The sequence below is a fragment of the Aplosporella prunicola genome (genome assembly GCF_010093885.1).
Source record: "Aplosporella prunicola CBS 121167 unplaced genomic scaffold K452scaffold_3, whole genome shotgun sequence".
Classification (NCBI taxonomy): domain Eukaryota; kingdom Fungi; phylum Ascomycota; class Dothideomycetes; order Botryosphaeriales; family Aplosporellaceae; genus Aplosporella; species Aplosporella prunicola.
The window spans coordinates 1,177,593-1,190,852 of record NW_022983531.1 but is presented as its reverse complement, the minus strand read 5'-3'; the positions used below and the strand labels follow the sequence as shown (position 1 = coordinate 1,190,852).

General features: G+C 54.7%; 8 protein-coding genes across 8 annotated transcripts; 6 read left to right on the top strand and 2 right to left on the bottom strand.

Annotated features, from left to right (window-relative positions):
* Window positions 1-235: 235 nt before the first annotated feature.
* Window positions 236-1,454, top strand: K452DRAFT_220088 (uncharacterized protein; the record flags this gene model as incomplete). Its single annotated transcript, XM_033536449.1, has 2 exons — window positions 236-555; window positions 605-1,454. 2 exons carry the CDS (start codon window positions 236-238, stop codon window positions 1,452-1,454), a joined length of 1,170 nt encoding a protein of 389 aa, XP_033402024.1.
* A 989-nt stretch (window positions 1,455-2,443) lies between these two features.
* Window positions 2,444-3,216, top strand: K452DRAFT_283592 (uncharacterized protein). The gene has a single exon (XM_033539796.1). The coding sequence runs from the start codon at window positions 2,474-2,476 to the stop codon at window positions 3,083-3,085; it is 612 nt and encodes a 203-aa protein (XP_033402023.1). The 5' UTR covers window positions 2,444-2,473; the 3' UTR covers window positions 3,086-3,216.
* A 177-nt stretch (window positions 3,217-3,393) lies between these two features.
* K452DRAFT_340954 (uncharacterized protein) lies at window positions 3,394-4,319 on the top strand (the record flags this gene model as incomplete). The annotated part of the gene is made up of 1 exon (XM_033545352.1): window positions 3,394-4,319. Exon 1 carries the CDS (start codon window positions 3,432-3,434, stop codon window positions 4,317-4,319), a length of 888 nt encoding a protein of 295 aa, XP_033402022.1. The 5' UTR covers window positions 3,394-3,431.
* A 374-nt stretch (window positions 4,320-4,693) lies between these two features.
* Window positions 4,694-6,130, top strand: K452DRAFT_305259 (uncharacterized protein; the record flags this gene model as incomplete). Its single annotated transcript, XM_033542880.1, has 1 exon — window positions 4,694-6,130. One exon carries the CDS (start codon window positions 4,694-4,696, stop codon window positions 6,128-6,130), a length of 1,437 nt encoding a protein of 478 aa, XP_033402021.1.
* Window positions 6,131-7,440: 1,310 nt separating this feature from the next.
* K452DRAFT_243039 (glycoside hydrolase family 16 protein) lies at window positions 7,441-8,963 on the top strand. The gene is made up of 2 exons (XM_033537892.1): window positions 7,441-7,829; window positions 7,883-8,963. Exons 1-2 carry the CDS (start codon window positions 7,733-7,735, stop codon window positions 8,800-8,802), a joined length of 1,017 nt encoding a protein of 338 aa, XP_033402020.1. The 5' UTR covers window positions 7,441-7,732; the 3' UTR covers window positions 8,803-8,963.
* A 95-nt stretch (window positions 8,964-9,058) lies between these two features.
* On the bottom strand, window positions 9,059-9,681 carry K452DRAFT_108943 (uncharacterized protein). The gene has a single exon (XM_033534997.1). The coding sequence runs from the start codon at window positions 9,637-9,639 to the stop codon at window positions 9,241-9,243; it is 399 nt and encodes a 132-aa protein (XP_033402019.1). The 5' UTR covers window positions 9,640-9,681; the 3' UTR covers window positions 9,059-9,240.
* A 402-nt stretch (window positions 9,682-10,083) lies between these two features.
* On the top strand, window positions 10,084-10,911 carry K452DRAFT_219882 (uncharacterized protein; the record flags this gene model as incomplete). Its single annotated transcript, XM_033536437.1, has 1 exon — window positions 10,084-10,911. The coding sequence occupies one exon, from the start codon at window positions 10,084-10,086 to the stop codon at window positions 10,909-10,911; it is 828 nt and encodes a 275-aa protein (XP_033402018.1).
* A 276-nt stretch (window positions 10,912-11,187) lies between these two features.
* Window positions 11,188-12,927, bottom strand: K452DRAFT_324283 (uncharacterized protein; the record flags this gene model as incomplete). The annotated part of the gene is made up of 6 exons (XM_033544695.1): window positions 11,188-11,242; window positions 11,297-11,859; window positions 11,907-12,395; window positions 12,449-12,685; window positions 12,737-12,793; window positions 12,844-12,927. 6 exons carry the CDS (start codon window positions 12,925-12,927, stop codon window positions 11,188-11,190), a joined length of 1,485 nt encoding a protein of 494 aa, XP_033402017.1.
* Between the last annotated feature and the right edge of the window lie 333 nt (window positions 12,928-13,260).

Here is a 13,260-nt window from a genome sequence, read left to right as displayed (position 1 = left end):
CCTCCTCGACAACCCACACCACTGCTACAACGCGAGCACCCGCTTGCAGCCGTACGGATACACCGTCGATGACCAGTATGGGTCGGGCGCGTCGCTGTGGGGCGGCCGTGACTGGGCCAAAGAACAACACCAATGCGCCGTCAAGAACGGTTTCGCCCCGTCCGACCAGGCTCTCGACGCCCCCAAGCGCCCGTCCCAGTTCCGCCTTCCTGCCCAGGCCCGCACTGAGGATGCTATGTACCACTCCGGTGAACACGTGGGCGCGCGGAAGCCGAGGACCGCAATTGTGTTGCGCACTACGGAGACGTTCAACTGGGCGGGCGATATAGTGCCTTTTATCCGGTCTATGATCGTCGAGCTTTCTTTGGAGACGGGAGGGTTGTATGAGATTTTTATCCTGGTCCATGTCAAGGACCTGTCTCAACATATCTTCCTCGAGCCCGAAGCCTACAACCGTGTCCTCCTCAAGCATGTTCCCCAGGAGTTCCAGAACATGGCGTATCTCTGGAACGTGAATCTTCTGAGGGAGTGGTATCCAGCCGTAAAGGAGCACAGGTAAACCCTCTTCTCCGTAACGCCGAAAACATTGTTAACACGAGCGCAGTTTTATCCACCAGGCATACCAAGCACTGCAACTATTTTCCACCCGAATCATTCCGGAATTTGACTACTTCTGGCAGTTTGAAATGGACTTCCGAACCAGCTCGCCACACCTCCAAAATCTAGAACGTCTAGCAGCATGGGCCAGAGACCAACCCAGACTGCACATCCACAACATGAACGCAGCATGGTACATGCCGAGCGTGCAAGGGTCATGGGGCAACCTGTACCGGCTAATGAACGAGACGCTATGGGACGACAAGCTGGCGGGCGAAGTAGCGGAGCACGGCGCCGAATGGGGGGTAGGGGAAGAAGCGGACCTGATAACGCTGGCGCCGATCATCGACGTGCGGACAACAAAGTGGCTATGGAAAGGCATGCTGCACAACGACCCGTACAAGACAAAAGAAAAGAACCTGCCGCACCTCGCGGCGCCCGTCTCCATGACGCGCACCTCGAAGCGCCTCCTCGCCGAAGTGCACGCCCTGCAGCTCGAGCACGGCTTCTGGATGGCGTCGGAGGCGACCATGGAGACGGTCGCGTTCCGCAAGGGCCTGAAAGCCGTGCACGCCCAGCACCCGGTCTACTACAACGGCAGCGAGGCCGACGCCAAGCTCGACGACGTCTTCAATACTGGCCCGCCGGAGAATATGGGCGGCGGTGCCAAGAGCCAGTATAATTGGGAGGGCGCCGACCATCGCGTCCTCGAGAAGCTGACGTGGTGGTGGCCCCGCGAGGGCTACGACCACTTCTCCCAGCATGTGTGGGGCGATTTTCTGATGCGCGGCAAGTGCGTCCCTGCGGGCATGTTCCATCCGTTTAAGTGGGAGAAGTTCTCGCCGCCGCCGTTGTGAGGCTGAGAGTGCTTGTGCGGGTGCTTGGTCCCGTTGCTCCGCCGTTGCTGGTCTGGGGCTTGTAGACTACTTCCGCGGCTGGCTTGCGCCTCGGCCTGTTCGCCTAGACGTCTAGGACATACACGGGAATGCCTGCCAAAGAAACGCTCGATATCGCTCTACGCCCTACGCCCAAGCCTTCCCAGGAAGGCGTCCGCTTGGATAGATAGATAGAAGAAGGCTTGCCTACCTCGGCTGGGGAGAGGAGGCCACGATCTGGCCGACGCATGCATCTGACACACTCGCACGCGCACGCGCACGCGCACGCGCAAGCAAGAGCCTGTCAGATGCGTCTTACCGGGCCTTGGAGGGGCCTGGATGATACCCAAGAATGATGTATAATTAATCTTTGTGCTTTGGTGGCGTTTGGGGGGTTCTTAGATGGTGGGTTGGGTGCGGGTTTGGGGGGTTTTGGAGGCTTAGGAGAGGAGGGGGCTGGGTGCAGTGTATGATAGGATGCAATTAGACCTTGCTATGTAGTTGGTGGTTTTGACGCTTTGATGCGTGGGAATGATGGGCTTGGTGGGAGCCTGTTGGGTTGGGGTTTGTGTTGGTAAGCTGTGTTTATAGAGTGTGCTCTAGAATATAATGTTGCAATGTAATGTGAATAAGAGTGATGTCGTTGACTATCTTTGATTTGATGTATGAGTATAGATGATGTCGTTGAAGGCCTCTAAGTCGTAATTCGTTGCCTTTAGAAGTATAGAGTTCTAGGTATTTTGCGGCAATGACAATTTTTGCTCTATAACAGTCCGATGCGCCTATAGGATTCCCATCGGTTTGTATAGATCCTTATTATTTTAACCGTTAACCTATAGCCGGAGAAAATTCCGCGCTTCGTCTCATACCTACCTATATAAGTCGCGTGTGACGGCGTGTCAACTCGCGCTCTGACCTCCACTGTCGCGTAACTATCTGCACAACCTCCCATTGCGTCTCAACTCCCTACACCTAAGCCGAGGTATCCAACAATGGACACAATGGCGACGGTACCTCAGCTCCAAGGGCGAGAAAACTACGAAACATGGTACGCGTGCATGAAGACATACCTCCTCCAACACGATCTCTGGGACAACATCACAGGCGCCGAGCCCGAAGTAAGCAAACCAGCCAAACAGACCGCATATCAGGCACCGGAAGTGCCGCCTACGACGCACGTGGAGATGGACCGCGATGAGAAAAAGAGGAACAACGAAAGGCTGCGTGTCGAGCACTTGACCAAGTACACCAAGTGGCACGCAAATAACTGCCGCGCACTTCAAGCCCTCTACAACTCGGTGCCTTCGCCATGGCTACCGGACCTCGAAGTATTCCCGACTGCAAAAACGCTGTTCGAGCACTTGGACTTCAGGTTTCGCAGCGAATTGCGAATGCAGCAGCCGTCTGTGCGGTATGCCACGTGGACTAGGCTGCGGTATGATGGCGGAAACCTCGCGAAGTTTTTGAAGCGCTTTACTGTGACTCTAAGGAGCTGCGAGAGGGCTGGTCTGGTTGTTCCGGAACATATTAAAGTCCACCAGCTCCTTGCGGTCCTGGATGCTGCTTTGCCGGCTTATACCGAGGCAAGGCGCGAGGATATCTCCAAGGGGTAGACTGTCCTGCTGGATGATCTCGTTAATCAATTGACTGTAAGCTTAAAATATGGCTTCGGATAACTTGACCATCTTTCGGTTGCACCATCTGCAATCTATACGTTGAGCGTAGCTATTTAATAGCATCTGGGCATAAAATTGAAATACTTTTAACTGCCAAAAGAGTACGCGGTAGGTGTAGTATACCTAAATTTTTCAGCGTCCAAAAGATGGGCGAAGCAGATACGAAGAGTGTGCATATTATCCGGAGCCAACTTCACTTTAAACAAAGACCAAGTGCTAACATCAAAAAAAGACAACCTCATCTCACCTCCCTTACCGTGGCCTTCCACAGGAAGTGCAGGATATGATCTACAGATACGCTCTTTGCCCCCGTGAAGGCATTGTGATCACTCCATTGAAGCACCCGAAGAGCATATCGAGACAAGATCCGGAAAGGTTTTTGTTCAAGTGCGTCCACCCCGTGGCGTCTGGCTTACTGCGAGTAAACCGGCACGTCAGCAGTATCGCCGTAGCCATCCTGTACGGGGAAAACGTTTTCTCCTTTGAAGCACATAAGCGGATGCACGTCGAGATCTTCCTGCAAAACCTTCCGGAGCAAAGCCGGCTCCGGATACGACACCTTTGTCTGGGCATAAACTCCGTGGACTTTCCAGATACCGAATTGCCTCACATAGGACTAGAGAAATATATTCTTGAAAATATGCAGTTGGAGGGTTTGACCTTGCCTACGCCAAACGATTGGAATGCGGATGGGGAGTGGTGGAGAGTTCAAGAAATATTCATGAAGGCCTTCAGAACAGGTCGTTTCAAATACCTCAGACTAACTAGCCTGACAAGTCCATACATTGACGGCAGCTACAGGCTCCTTAACGGTTCCGAGGATCCTCTTATTTATGCTTTGAGCATGTCGTTATTCCACGATGTAGAGGAAGCAGAACTTCTCTTCGATCGCCTATGCGAGGATTCAGAGCAGTGCGAAAAGTTCCCTGAGCTCGGAAGACTCTGTCACAGTTGCACCGACTCCCTTACAAAATTCACCAGTGATCTCGTACGGCGTGCCGGGTTTACCTTGGAGGAGGATGAATTGCGTCCTGAAGAAACTTCAATGGCAAAACAAGCGTACATACTCCAGCGCTTAACACCGCAAAAGCGAGGTGCTCAGGATTCTGAGCCACGTGAAAGCAAAAGGCTTCGTCAATCGTCGCCAACTGAGGCCGAGGAGCAGGTTTAATGTAGGCTTACCAAACAGTCATTCCGACTTCATGTGGCTGACTTGTACGTAGTGTCTGTTTTTATATCTTGATTGTTGGCGAGAGATTTTTTGTTGGTTCGCACTTAGTCTATCTAGTCAAAGATATTGACGTGCACGCTTGAAGCTTGGTTTGTGTTCCTTCAGCTTGGTTGTAACTCATTGCGTTGTGTTAAAAGAAATCACTGTCCGACCGTGTGAACAGGCTTGGTCTATTGCCGGATTAGGCTTAGCCTCAGTCAACTTTCACACACACAGCGCGTCAGAATACTTAAGCGCTCTCCCCCAACGTGTTCTCCGCAACCCTTCTGACAGCAAGGCCTTTCCCCAACTCGACCCGTTTCGTTTCGAGGATCATGAACGACGCCATGGATGTACCACCGCTCCTTGGAGCAACCAACTACAGCGAATGGCATGAATGCCTGAAGCTACACATGCTCGGTCAAGGACTCTGGGACATCGTCACTAAAGGAAACGCCCAACCGGATGGTGAAGACGGCATCGACGAAGTGGCCAAGGAGAAGGATCAATGCGCTCTCGACATACTCAACCAGACGATTGATCAAAGCTTGGTTCTACTTAAACCAGACCACCTGACCACCGCAAAGGAACTCTACGACTACCTCAAAGTCGAGTACGAACACCGCGAGTCGACCACGCAGTCGCTTTCGTATGCGAACTTGATCCAGCTCCGCTACGGTGGAGAGGGCCTGCAGAAGTTTACGCGGAAGTACCTCGCAGCGCTCAGCAACTGCCGCAAAGCCGGTCTCATTCTCGACGAGAAGATCCAGGTCTACCATCTGCTTGCTCTCCTCGATCGCGACTTTGCCGATTTCACAACGGCGAGGCGCGAGGAGATGTACCGCGACAATGTCAAGCTGGAATGGCTCATCAACGAGATCATTGTGCAAACCAAGAAGGAGGAAACCAACTACTCACGCCCGTACCGTGGTTTGCCACAAGAGCTCAGAGACATGATCTTCAAGTTCGCTCTTTGTCCGCCAGAGGGTGTCACGATCAAGGAAGAGGAAAAGAAAGAGGGCGAGGATTCTTCATTGGAGAAGTTTAGAAGCACTCAGTCCTTTCCAGTCACGCTGCTTCGAACGGACAGCCAGACCTACGACGTCGCCAAGAAGATCTTCTACGGCAAGAACTCCTTCACCATGGACATGGAGTCGAAGCCGGCCATGAGCTTCTTCATGATGCTGCCCAAGGGCGTCCGCAACCAGATCAGAACACTCAGGTTCCAAAACAGCGTCTTCGGCCAGCAGTTCTACTACAACGCGGTCCCCGACAACCTCCTGGGCCACTTCATCACGGAACACATGAAGGCGGAGAGCGTCACCGCGTTCATAGAGCACGACTGCTACCACGAGGAAATCAACACCGACACCCGCAAGTGCTTGCCGTTCGCATGCCTGAACGCCATCGCCAAGGGCGAGCACCTCAAGGAGGTGCGTCTCGTGTACTCGCGTACCTACAGCGAGGACATCAGCGTCTACTCGGGTTTCCTGCGCATCGAGGTGTCCGGCGAGCAGCTCTTGCCTCCCTTGATCCGCTACAGACACGAAGGCCTCTGGTACAGGCACTCTCGCATGAGTATGGAAGAGAAGATGGCCGCGGTCGCTGCCAATGAGAAGACTTACCGCAAGGCCTGGAACGATTTCGGCCTCTCTGTCGAAAGGGACCCCAAGCGTTGCTGGGGCGAGGAAGGCACCGTCTTGGTTATTCGCCGCCTGAAGACAGCCCGCAACGGACAGCACTCTTCGAGCTCCAGTCCTCGGGTTCGTTGAGCTCTACGTTGCTGGTCTTGCTGATAAGGCGTGTTGCTCACTTGCTCAACGTTCTGGGAAGTGAGTCACTGGGTGGTCGGACACAGGTTACCCCTCTACGGAAGAAGGATTCAAGAAATGCGGCAGTGGTTTTGCCTATGGTACCAGGAAGGGAAAATCAGTGTCAACAGTTTCCAACACTATCAGTCAGAAGTTCGATATGGACACTGTCATGCATAACAGTGTGTATGTAGTCTTCAGACAGTAGGAGATAACGGACAATGAAAGAACTGGATGATACTGCCAGACAATTGTTACACAGTGAAGTGATGTTACACGTGAGCCGGTGTTTATCTGTAATACGCACATCTCGAGGAGTGGCCTTGACCTTGAAGGCCCCAGCTCGTACGGCTAAGTCCTAGACCTGCTCTCAGCATTGAGTGTTCTGGACTTCCAGCTAGACATCAAAGATCGGAGTGACAGTCGTCGGCATGTGATGCCAAAACAAGGCGACAGATGGAAGCCGTGATTGAAGTTGTCCTGCAGCCAAGGCCAAGCTCCCTAAACTGTTTCTGGCAGAAGCCTCAACTCCACGCAAACCGCACTCCAACACGTCAGAGTACAGTTCGAATGCGGCGACAAATGGCATTCGAGTAATATCGATATGATCTGCTATTGGTAGCCGTTGAGCAAGGAACGAACTGTCCTGCGCATCAATCGTCCTGTAAGCTTCTTCCTTGGCTGTCACGTACATGATGGGATTGCTTGAACTCCCACGTCATCTGTCTCGGATTATTTTGCATTGAGTAGATGGTTACGGGTGATGTCGATGTCAGCTTACGGATGCCAGCTGTTCCCTTCTCGAGGGTTTTCGCAGAACCTAGTCGCGTCAGTATCGGGGTCCGGACTTCCCCCTCTTTCAACCCTCTCCCTTTTCAATACGTGTACTCAAGAGCCGAGACGGCGAGCATCCAGCATCCAGAGAGTTGAACCCTTGAAGCAAACATGGAAACAGGTCGCGGTTATCGGCAGATCCAAGCACGGCCCGGGATTCCATCAATGGCGGCGCGCACGCCCGGGCGCTGACGACGCCGAAGCCCCACCACGCGTCACAGCCCAAAACTGGGTCTTGCTGGGCCATTTCCCAGCCACCTCCAAGCGTTGGCGCCATCAGTCGAGAAGGAGGGTTTTTCTTGGCACCAAGGCAGTTGGGCTCCCCCATCATTGGCTCCCCTGCGCTTGTCCACGTCGAGTTGGCGGCCTGCCGTTCAGGGTAGCCCTCCTAACCCCCCCCCCCCCCCCCCCCCCCCCCCCTGTGGCGGTGTATGATCGGAGACAGGCATCGTCGTTTACAAGCGTGCTGGCTGTGCACAATCACCGCACTGCGGTTGGGTTTCCCAGCCTCCCCAATTGCAATGGTAAAATGGAGGCTCTGGGCCTTGAGGCTCTTCTGCTTTCACTACTACTCCTGCACTACTGCAGTCTTCTGCGCTTGTACATATCCGCCTGAACCCTGACTTTAACCCGTTTCTATATTTTTTTTTTGATTCGCTCTTTGTTTACCGTTGCGTTGCCGCCGTTTCCCTTTTTGATACCCCGACGGCTTCTTGGATATTCGTCACCATGCGCGTTGGCAGCGGAGTCGTTCTCAGCTTGTTATCTTCTTTCCTGCCGCTTGCTTTTGCGCAGACACACTCGGACTGCAATCCTCTGGAGAAGTGTAAGTCCCTCATAGTACTAGCTGATGTGGTCTCATCGCTAACCCAATCCTAGCATCATGTCCCTCAGACACCGGCCTGAACGCCAAAAGCATCAAGACCGACTTTACACAAGGCGCCAGCGATGATTGGAAAGTCACAGCCGGAGAGATCAGCTACGGGTCGCAAGGAGCAGAATTCACCATCTCGGAGTCCGGGCAAGCACCGACGATCGCGACGAACTTCTACTTCCTGTTCGGGCAAATGTCGATTATGATGCGGGCAGCGCCAGGGACGGGCATCATCAGCAGCGTGGTGATGGAGTCAGACGACCTGGACGAGATCGACCTGGAGTGGCTGGGCGGCAACAACGCCGAGGTCGAGAGCAACTACTTCGGCAAGGGCAACACGTCGACGTACGACCGGGCCGTGTACCACGGCATGCCCGACACGCAGAACCGCATGCACAACTACACGATTGTCTGGACCAGCTCCTTCACCACCTGGTACCTGGACGGCACTGCCGTGCGCACCCTCAACTACCAGGACGCCGTCGCCGGCCAGAATTACCCCCAGACCCCCATGAATCTGCGCATTGGCACCTGGGCCGGCGGCGACAAGAACAACGACGAGGGCACCATTGGCTGGGCCGGCGGCGTCACGAACTACAACGACGGCCCCTTCACCATGTACGTCGAGAGCGTCGAAATCATCAACTACAGCCCCGCAGAGAGCTACAGCTATGGCGACAACAGCGGCGCCTGGAGGAGCATCGATCTTGAGGGTGGCGAGGTCAACAGCAACCAGGATGGCGCCTACGCTTCCCCCACCACCAGTAACACGGCTACTACGAGCACGAGGGCCGGCATGTGGTGGACCGAGAGCGCTGCGGCGGTGCAGAAGGCCGCCGGTGGCGCGTATATGGAGAGCGCGAATGCAGGCAGGTGTTTGGTTGTTGCTGTGGTGGGTGTCGTGGCGGGATTGATGTTGTTTTAATGAGGCATGACGAGCTTATATATGACTTAATGACCTACTAATATGTATTTTTATGACCATTGGGGTTCCTATGTTTTCGCATTGTGAAGTCGCGATCGTTGGAAACTCCTGACAAGTTAGACTAGATTTAGCTTGAAGAACGCAATTGATCAGCTAGCTGGACATACGCGAAAGAAGTTGAGACACGAGGGAAGCGAGTACTTACGAAATAGCTCACTAGACCTCTCATCCATCTCATTACGGGTTTTGAATTCGCGACCCCCCTCCCCTGCTAGCGCCGTTAGAGCCTATGCCTCCTCGTGATACTTGCATGGAGCAGAACCATTCCATCCATATCCGGGACTCGGGCTAGGACCTAGGCAAGGTGTACTCTGTAGGGACTGCTTGTATCGTCTCCTGTCTTGCTAAGCTGTGGATCTCGGTTCCCGGTGAAAGACGTTATATAACCAGGAAAGGCGTCTTGGCAGCCTGTAAGACAGTGGCCGGCGACATGCGAAGGGATACAGGCAGCAAAGCCAAAAACGCGCCTCCGTCTCCACAACATGACATTTGTAAAGCCCAAGTCAGCCAATTGTGCGGCGTATCCCTAGGCATATAACTTATTCCCTTCCCAATCAACGCTTCCGGGGATTTATCACTCCTTAAGCCCTCCTCACAAGGCACAAGTTCGTAGCCTCCACTGGAAACCGTATAATTGGTCCCTAGGCCCCTCCGTCCTAATATTGGTGTTTGTATCCGCCTTGTCGGTCTACACAGCAAAACTTGAGCGGCGTAGTTCGGAGCGGCGAGCGGGGTACAGGCTAGGTAAAGATTGAGGAGGCAATTGATAAATGACATATTCCACAGCAGCGACAGCGATCCCGCCAGCAGGCAATCAGGTAGCACCGGTTCCGGGACGGCGAAGCAAGCAAGCAGCGCAGGATCCATCTCGGAAGAAAACCGCAGAAGTCTCCAAACGCGTCGCACGGCGTGCACGGCATGAATTCTGCCGCTCTCAACCGCCCACGCCACCGCTGAGCTTAATTCAGCCCTACGACTTCTGTCCATCGACTGATCGATCCCAACGCGGTCACCGCGCGGGCGACACCGGAAGCCCACCCACCTCACCTACTCACACGCCGTCCCATGCGCGACGCCCGACTGGCCCTCCGCCTCCTCAGCCCACCCACTCCGCTCAAGCGGCTCGCACGAACAATTCGAAACCCGCAACTTGCGCCGCACTCAATCCGGCACACCACCACGACCACCACGACGCCGACGACCGCGACAACGCCGCCCACAATGGCCAACGCCCCCGTCCCCACCAAGCCGCTCAAAATCCTCATGCTGCACGGGTACACGCAGTCCGGGCCACTATTCCGGGCGAAGACGCGGGCTTTGGAGAAGAACCTCAACAAGGCCTTCCCCGGCGGCGTGACGCTCAGCTACCCAACCGCGCCAATCCGGCTCTCGCCGGCGCAGATCCCCGGCTGGGACACCGACGGCGTCAGCAAAGACGACGTCAAAGACAACGAGCAGCCCGACGCGTGGGGCTGGTGGGTGCGCAAGGGCGACGGCGTGCCCTTCGTGTACGAGGGCATGGAGGAGGGCTTTGCGAAGGTCGCCGACGTCATCAAGGCCGAGGGCCCCTTCGATGGCGTTATTGGCTTTTCGCAGGGCGCGGCGGCCGCGGGCATGATCGTCTCGTTGCTCGAGCCGGGGAGGAAGGAGGCCTTTGACGAACACCAGAAACACGGCGGCATGCCTTACCCGGATGCCCTGCTCAAGAGCGGCCATCCCCCGTTCAAGTTCGCGGCTAGTTACTCCGGTTTCGCGCCCTCGGATAACGACCTTTATACCGCTTTCTACGAACCGAAGATCCAGACGCCTATGCTGCACGTTCTGGGAAGCTTGGATACCGTGGTTGAAGAATCAAGGAGTTTGAGACTGTCAAACGCCTGCGCAAAATCCGAGGGGAGGGTTATATATCACCCGGGTGGGCACTTTTTGCCCAGCTCCCAGAAGCAGTATGTTGCTGCTTTGGTCGGTTTCATCCGGGAGGTTATGGCGGAGGCAGAAGGCAACGTAAAGAAGGAAGAGAGCGCCGAGGACATGGACCTCCCTTTTTAAGCGAAAAGAACATAGACAGTCTCGATAGGAGGCTTGAAGATATGTTCAAGTCTAGATTATTAGAAAAGAGTCAGCAAGTGGCATTGGACGGCGCTGGAGGAGAGCATTTCATGATGTTTCATTGGTGGAATCTAGAAGTATATTACAGGTCCCCATCTCCACGGAGACGCCTCTGAACCCTTCATAGACATAGAGGGCCGATCAACGTCTAGACGTAATGCGCCACCAAGATTTCGAGCCCATTCATCGAAAGTATAGATGCGGTTCCTGTTCTTACTACGCCTTAGCGGTCTTGCCCTTGGGGTCCGCTGCGGGCTTGGCAGGCTGGATTCTATTCAAGAGTTAGTACGGACTTCGAGTCCAATTGGATCCTTCGAGAACGTACCTTGCCATCATCTCCTCCTTTGTGATCAGGTGATCGATGCGTTCCAGCAGGCCGAGGAGGCTCTTCATGTTTCCGCTCCACTCGTTGAGCACGTCGTCCGCATCTCTGGGCTTGGCAAAGTTGACAATCCTCGCCGGGCGGTCAATCTTGGCATAGATGGTCTTCGCAGTGACCAGCTCGGCGATGTACTTCTCGGTCTCGTCTTCCGTAAGATCGAGAAGCTGCGTCAAGCGCGGGATCTGGATACGGGTGTAGTACTTGGCAACAACGCGCACGTTGTGCTCAATCACCCGCTTCCGCAAGTCCTCCCACCTCTGGTGTGCCTTCTCATCGCCCGACTGACCCTTCTGCGCGTCGAAAACGTCCGTGGAGCAGAGGTGCTGGCCGAATTGCTCGGAGATGACGGGCCACCTCATGAGCTCCGGGATGGTGAAGAGCTTGAGTAGCTGGTTCTCCTGGGGTATTTGCGAGTTGCGGTTGTCTCTGTGGACGCGGTGGAGAAGATCGGATTGCTCGTTGTCGTGCGGGGCGAGAATAACGAAGTAGATAACACGTTGTAATACCTGGCGACGGTCAGTAGAGGTCTAATAGCAGGCACACGGTTACATACCGCCTTGAGCTTGGTCTGGTCCTCTTCAACGGCTTCCGTGTCCAACACCTGTCGGTAGTGCTTGCAGACGTCGAGGTACTTGTCGTCGTGCTTGGACAGCATGATCTGCTGCTCGTAGTAGCGCAACTTAAGGTCCGTAACATCGTCTTCCGGCTCGACGGGCGGGTCATCGACGCTCCTGTTCTTCTCCGCCTCTTCGCGCTCCTTCCTTTCCTTCTCCAGCTGTTCCGGCGTCTTCTTGGGCTTCCTCGCAAAGTATCTCGTGCTGATCTTCCTGCTCAGAATACCGGCCGATGTCCAGTCGCCCTTCTCTATGCACAGCGCCACCTGTTCCAAGATGAACTCGGTCTTCTCCCGTCTCGTCATGGAACCGAATGTCTCGACTTGGAGCTCGCACAGAATGTCGGCGGCGGCATTGACGTCGCCTTGTTGCTTCTTTATATCGGAAAGGACGCGGGTGATTCTGGCGCGCTCAACCTCGACGAAGATCTGTCCACGGCGTCAATGCTGCAGTGCAACCCAGGGTTTCTGAGCTATCATACCTTGCCTTCCGTGACTGTCCTCAGTGCCTCGATCACGGACATCTTCGTGTCCAGGTTCGGGGTCTCATCCAAAAAGCCCATGACAACCTGCACCATCTTGGTGGTAGCCTGCTTGAGCTGGCCATGCTTCTTGGACAATACCAAGACCTGCTCGTTGAGCAAACCCCAGTCTCCCTTTTCTTTGCATAGAGTGACGAGAGCGACAAGGATGCGGGACGTGGACGGAAGGTCGGATGCCTACAAGGAGTGAGCGCGGTGTCGGTAGCGGAGGCGGTACCTAAGACATACTTGGCGCGTTTGCTTCTCGAGAACCAGGAGCTTCTCGACAGCAGCTTGCAGGTTCGTCTGGCAGATTTGTCAGCGACTTGTTACTCTGGCCGACGAATGTATCGCACCTTCGCAAGCGTTTGCGCCTCCGGAAGCAGCTGGTCCACTTCCTTCGTGAAATCCCTCTCGGCCTTTAGGACTTCTCCCGACATCGTGGCGAAAATAGAGCGGAACAGTCAGGCGAAGCTTGGTAATGTGGCCCGGGGTGTGTTGGGAACTGAAAGGTCGGGTTGCGTGGTTGATGAGGGATGGCGGCGAGTGTCGATGTAGCTGAAGGTTGGCGTCGGAGCTATGCTGTGATGCGCGCGACGGAGCTTCGTCAGACCGAATCACGTGCCGGGGGGCTTGAAGCTAATCTCGACGTCCGGATTTCATCTCCATCAATCCGAGAACACAAGTTCACTTCGTCATGGCAAATAATTACATTTCTGAAGAAGAGTCTACATGTTCTGGTTTCTAGCGTTGTCCGTAGATGCGCATCTACC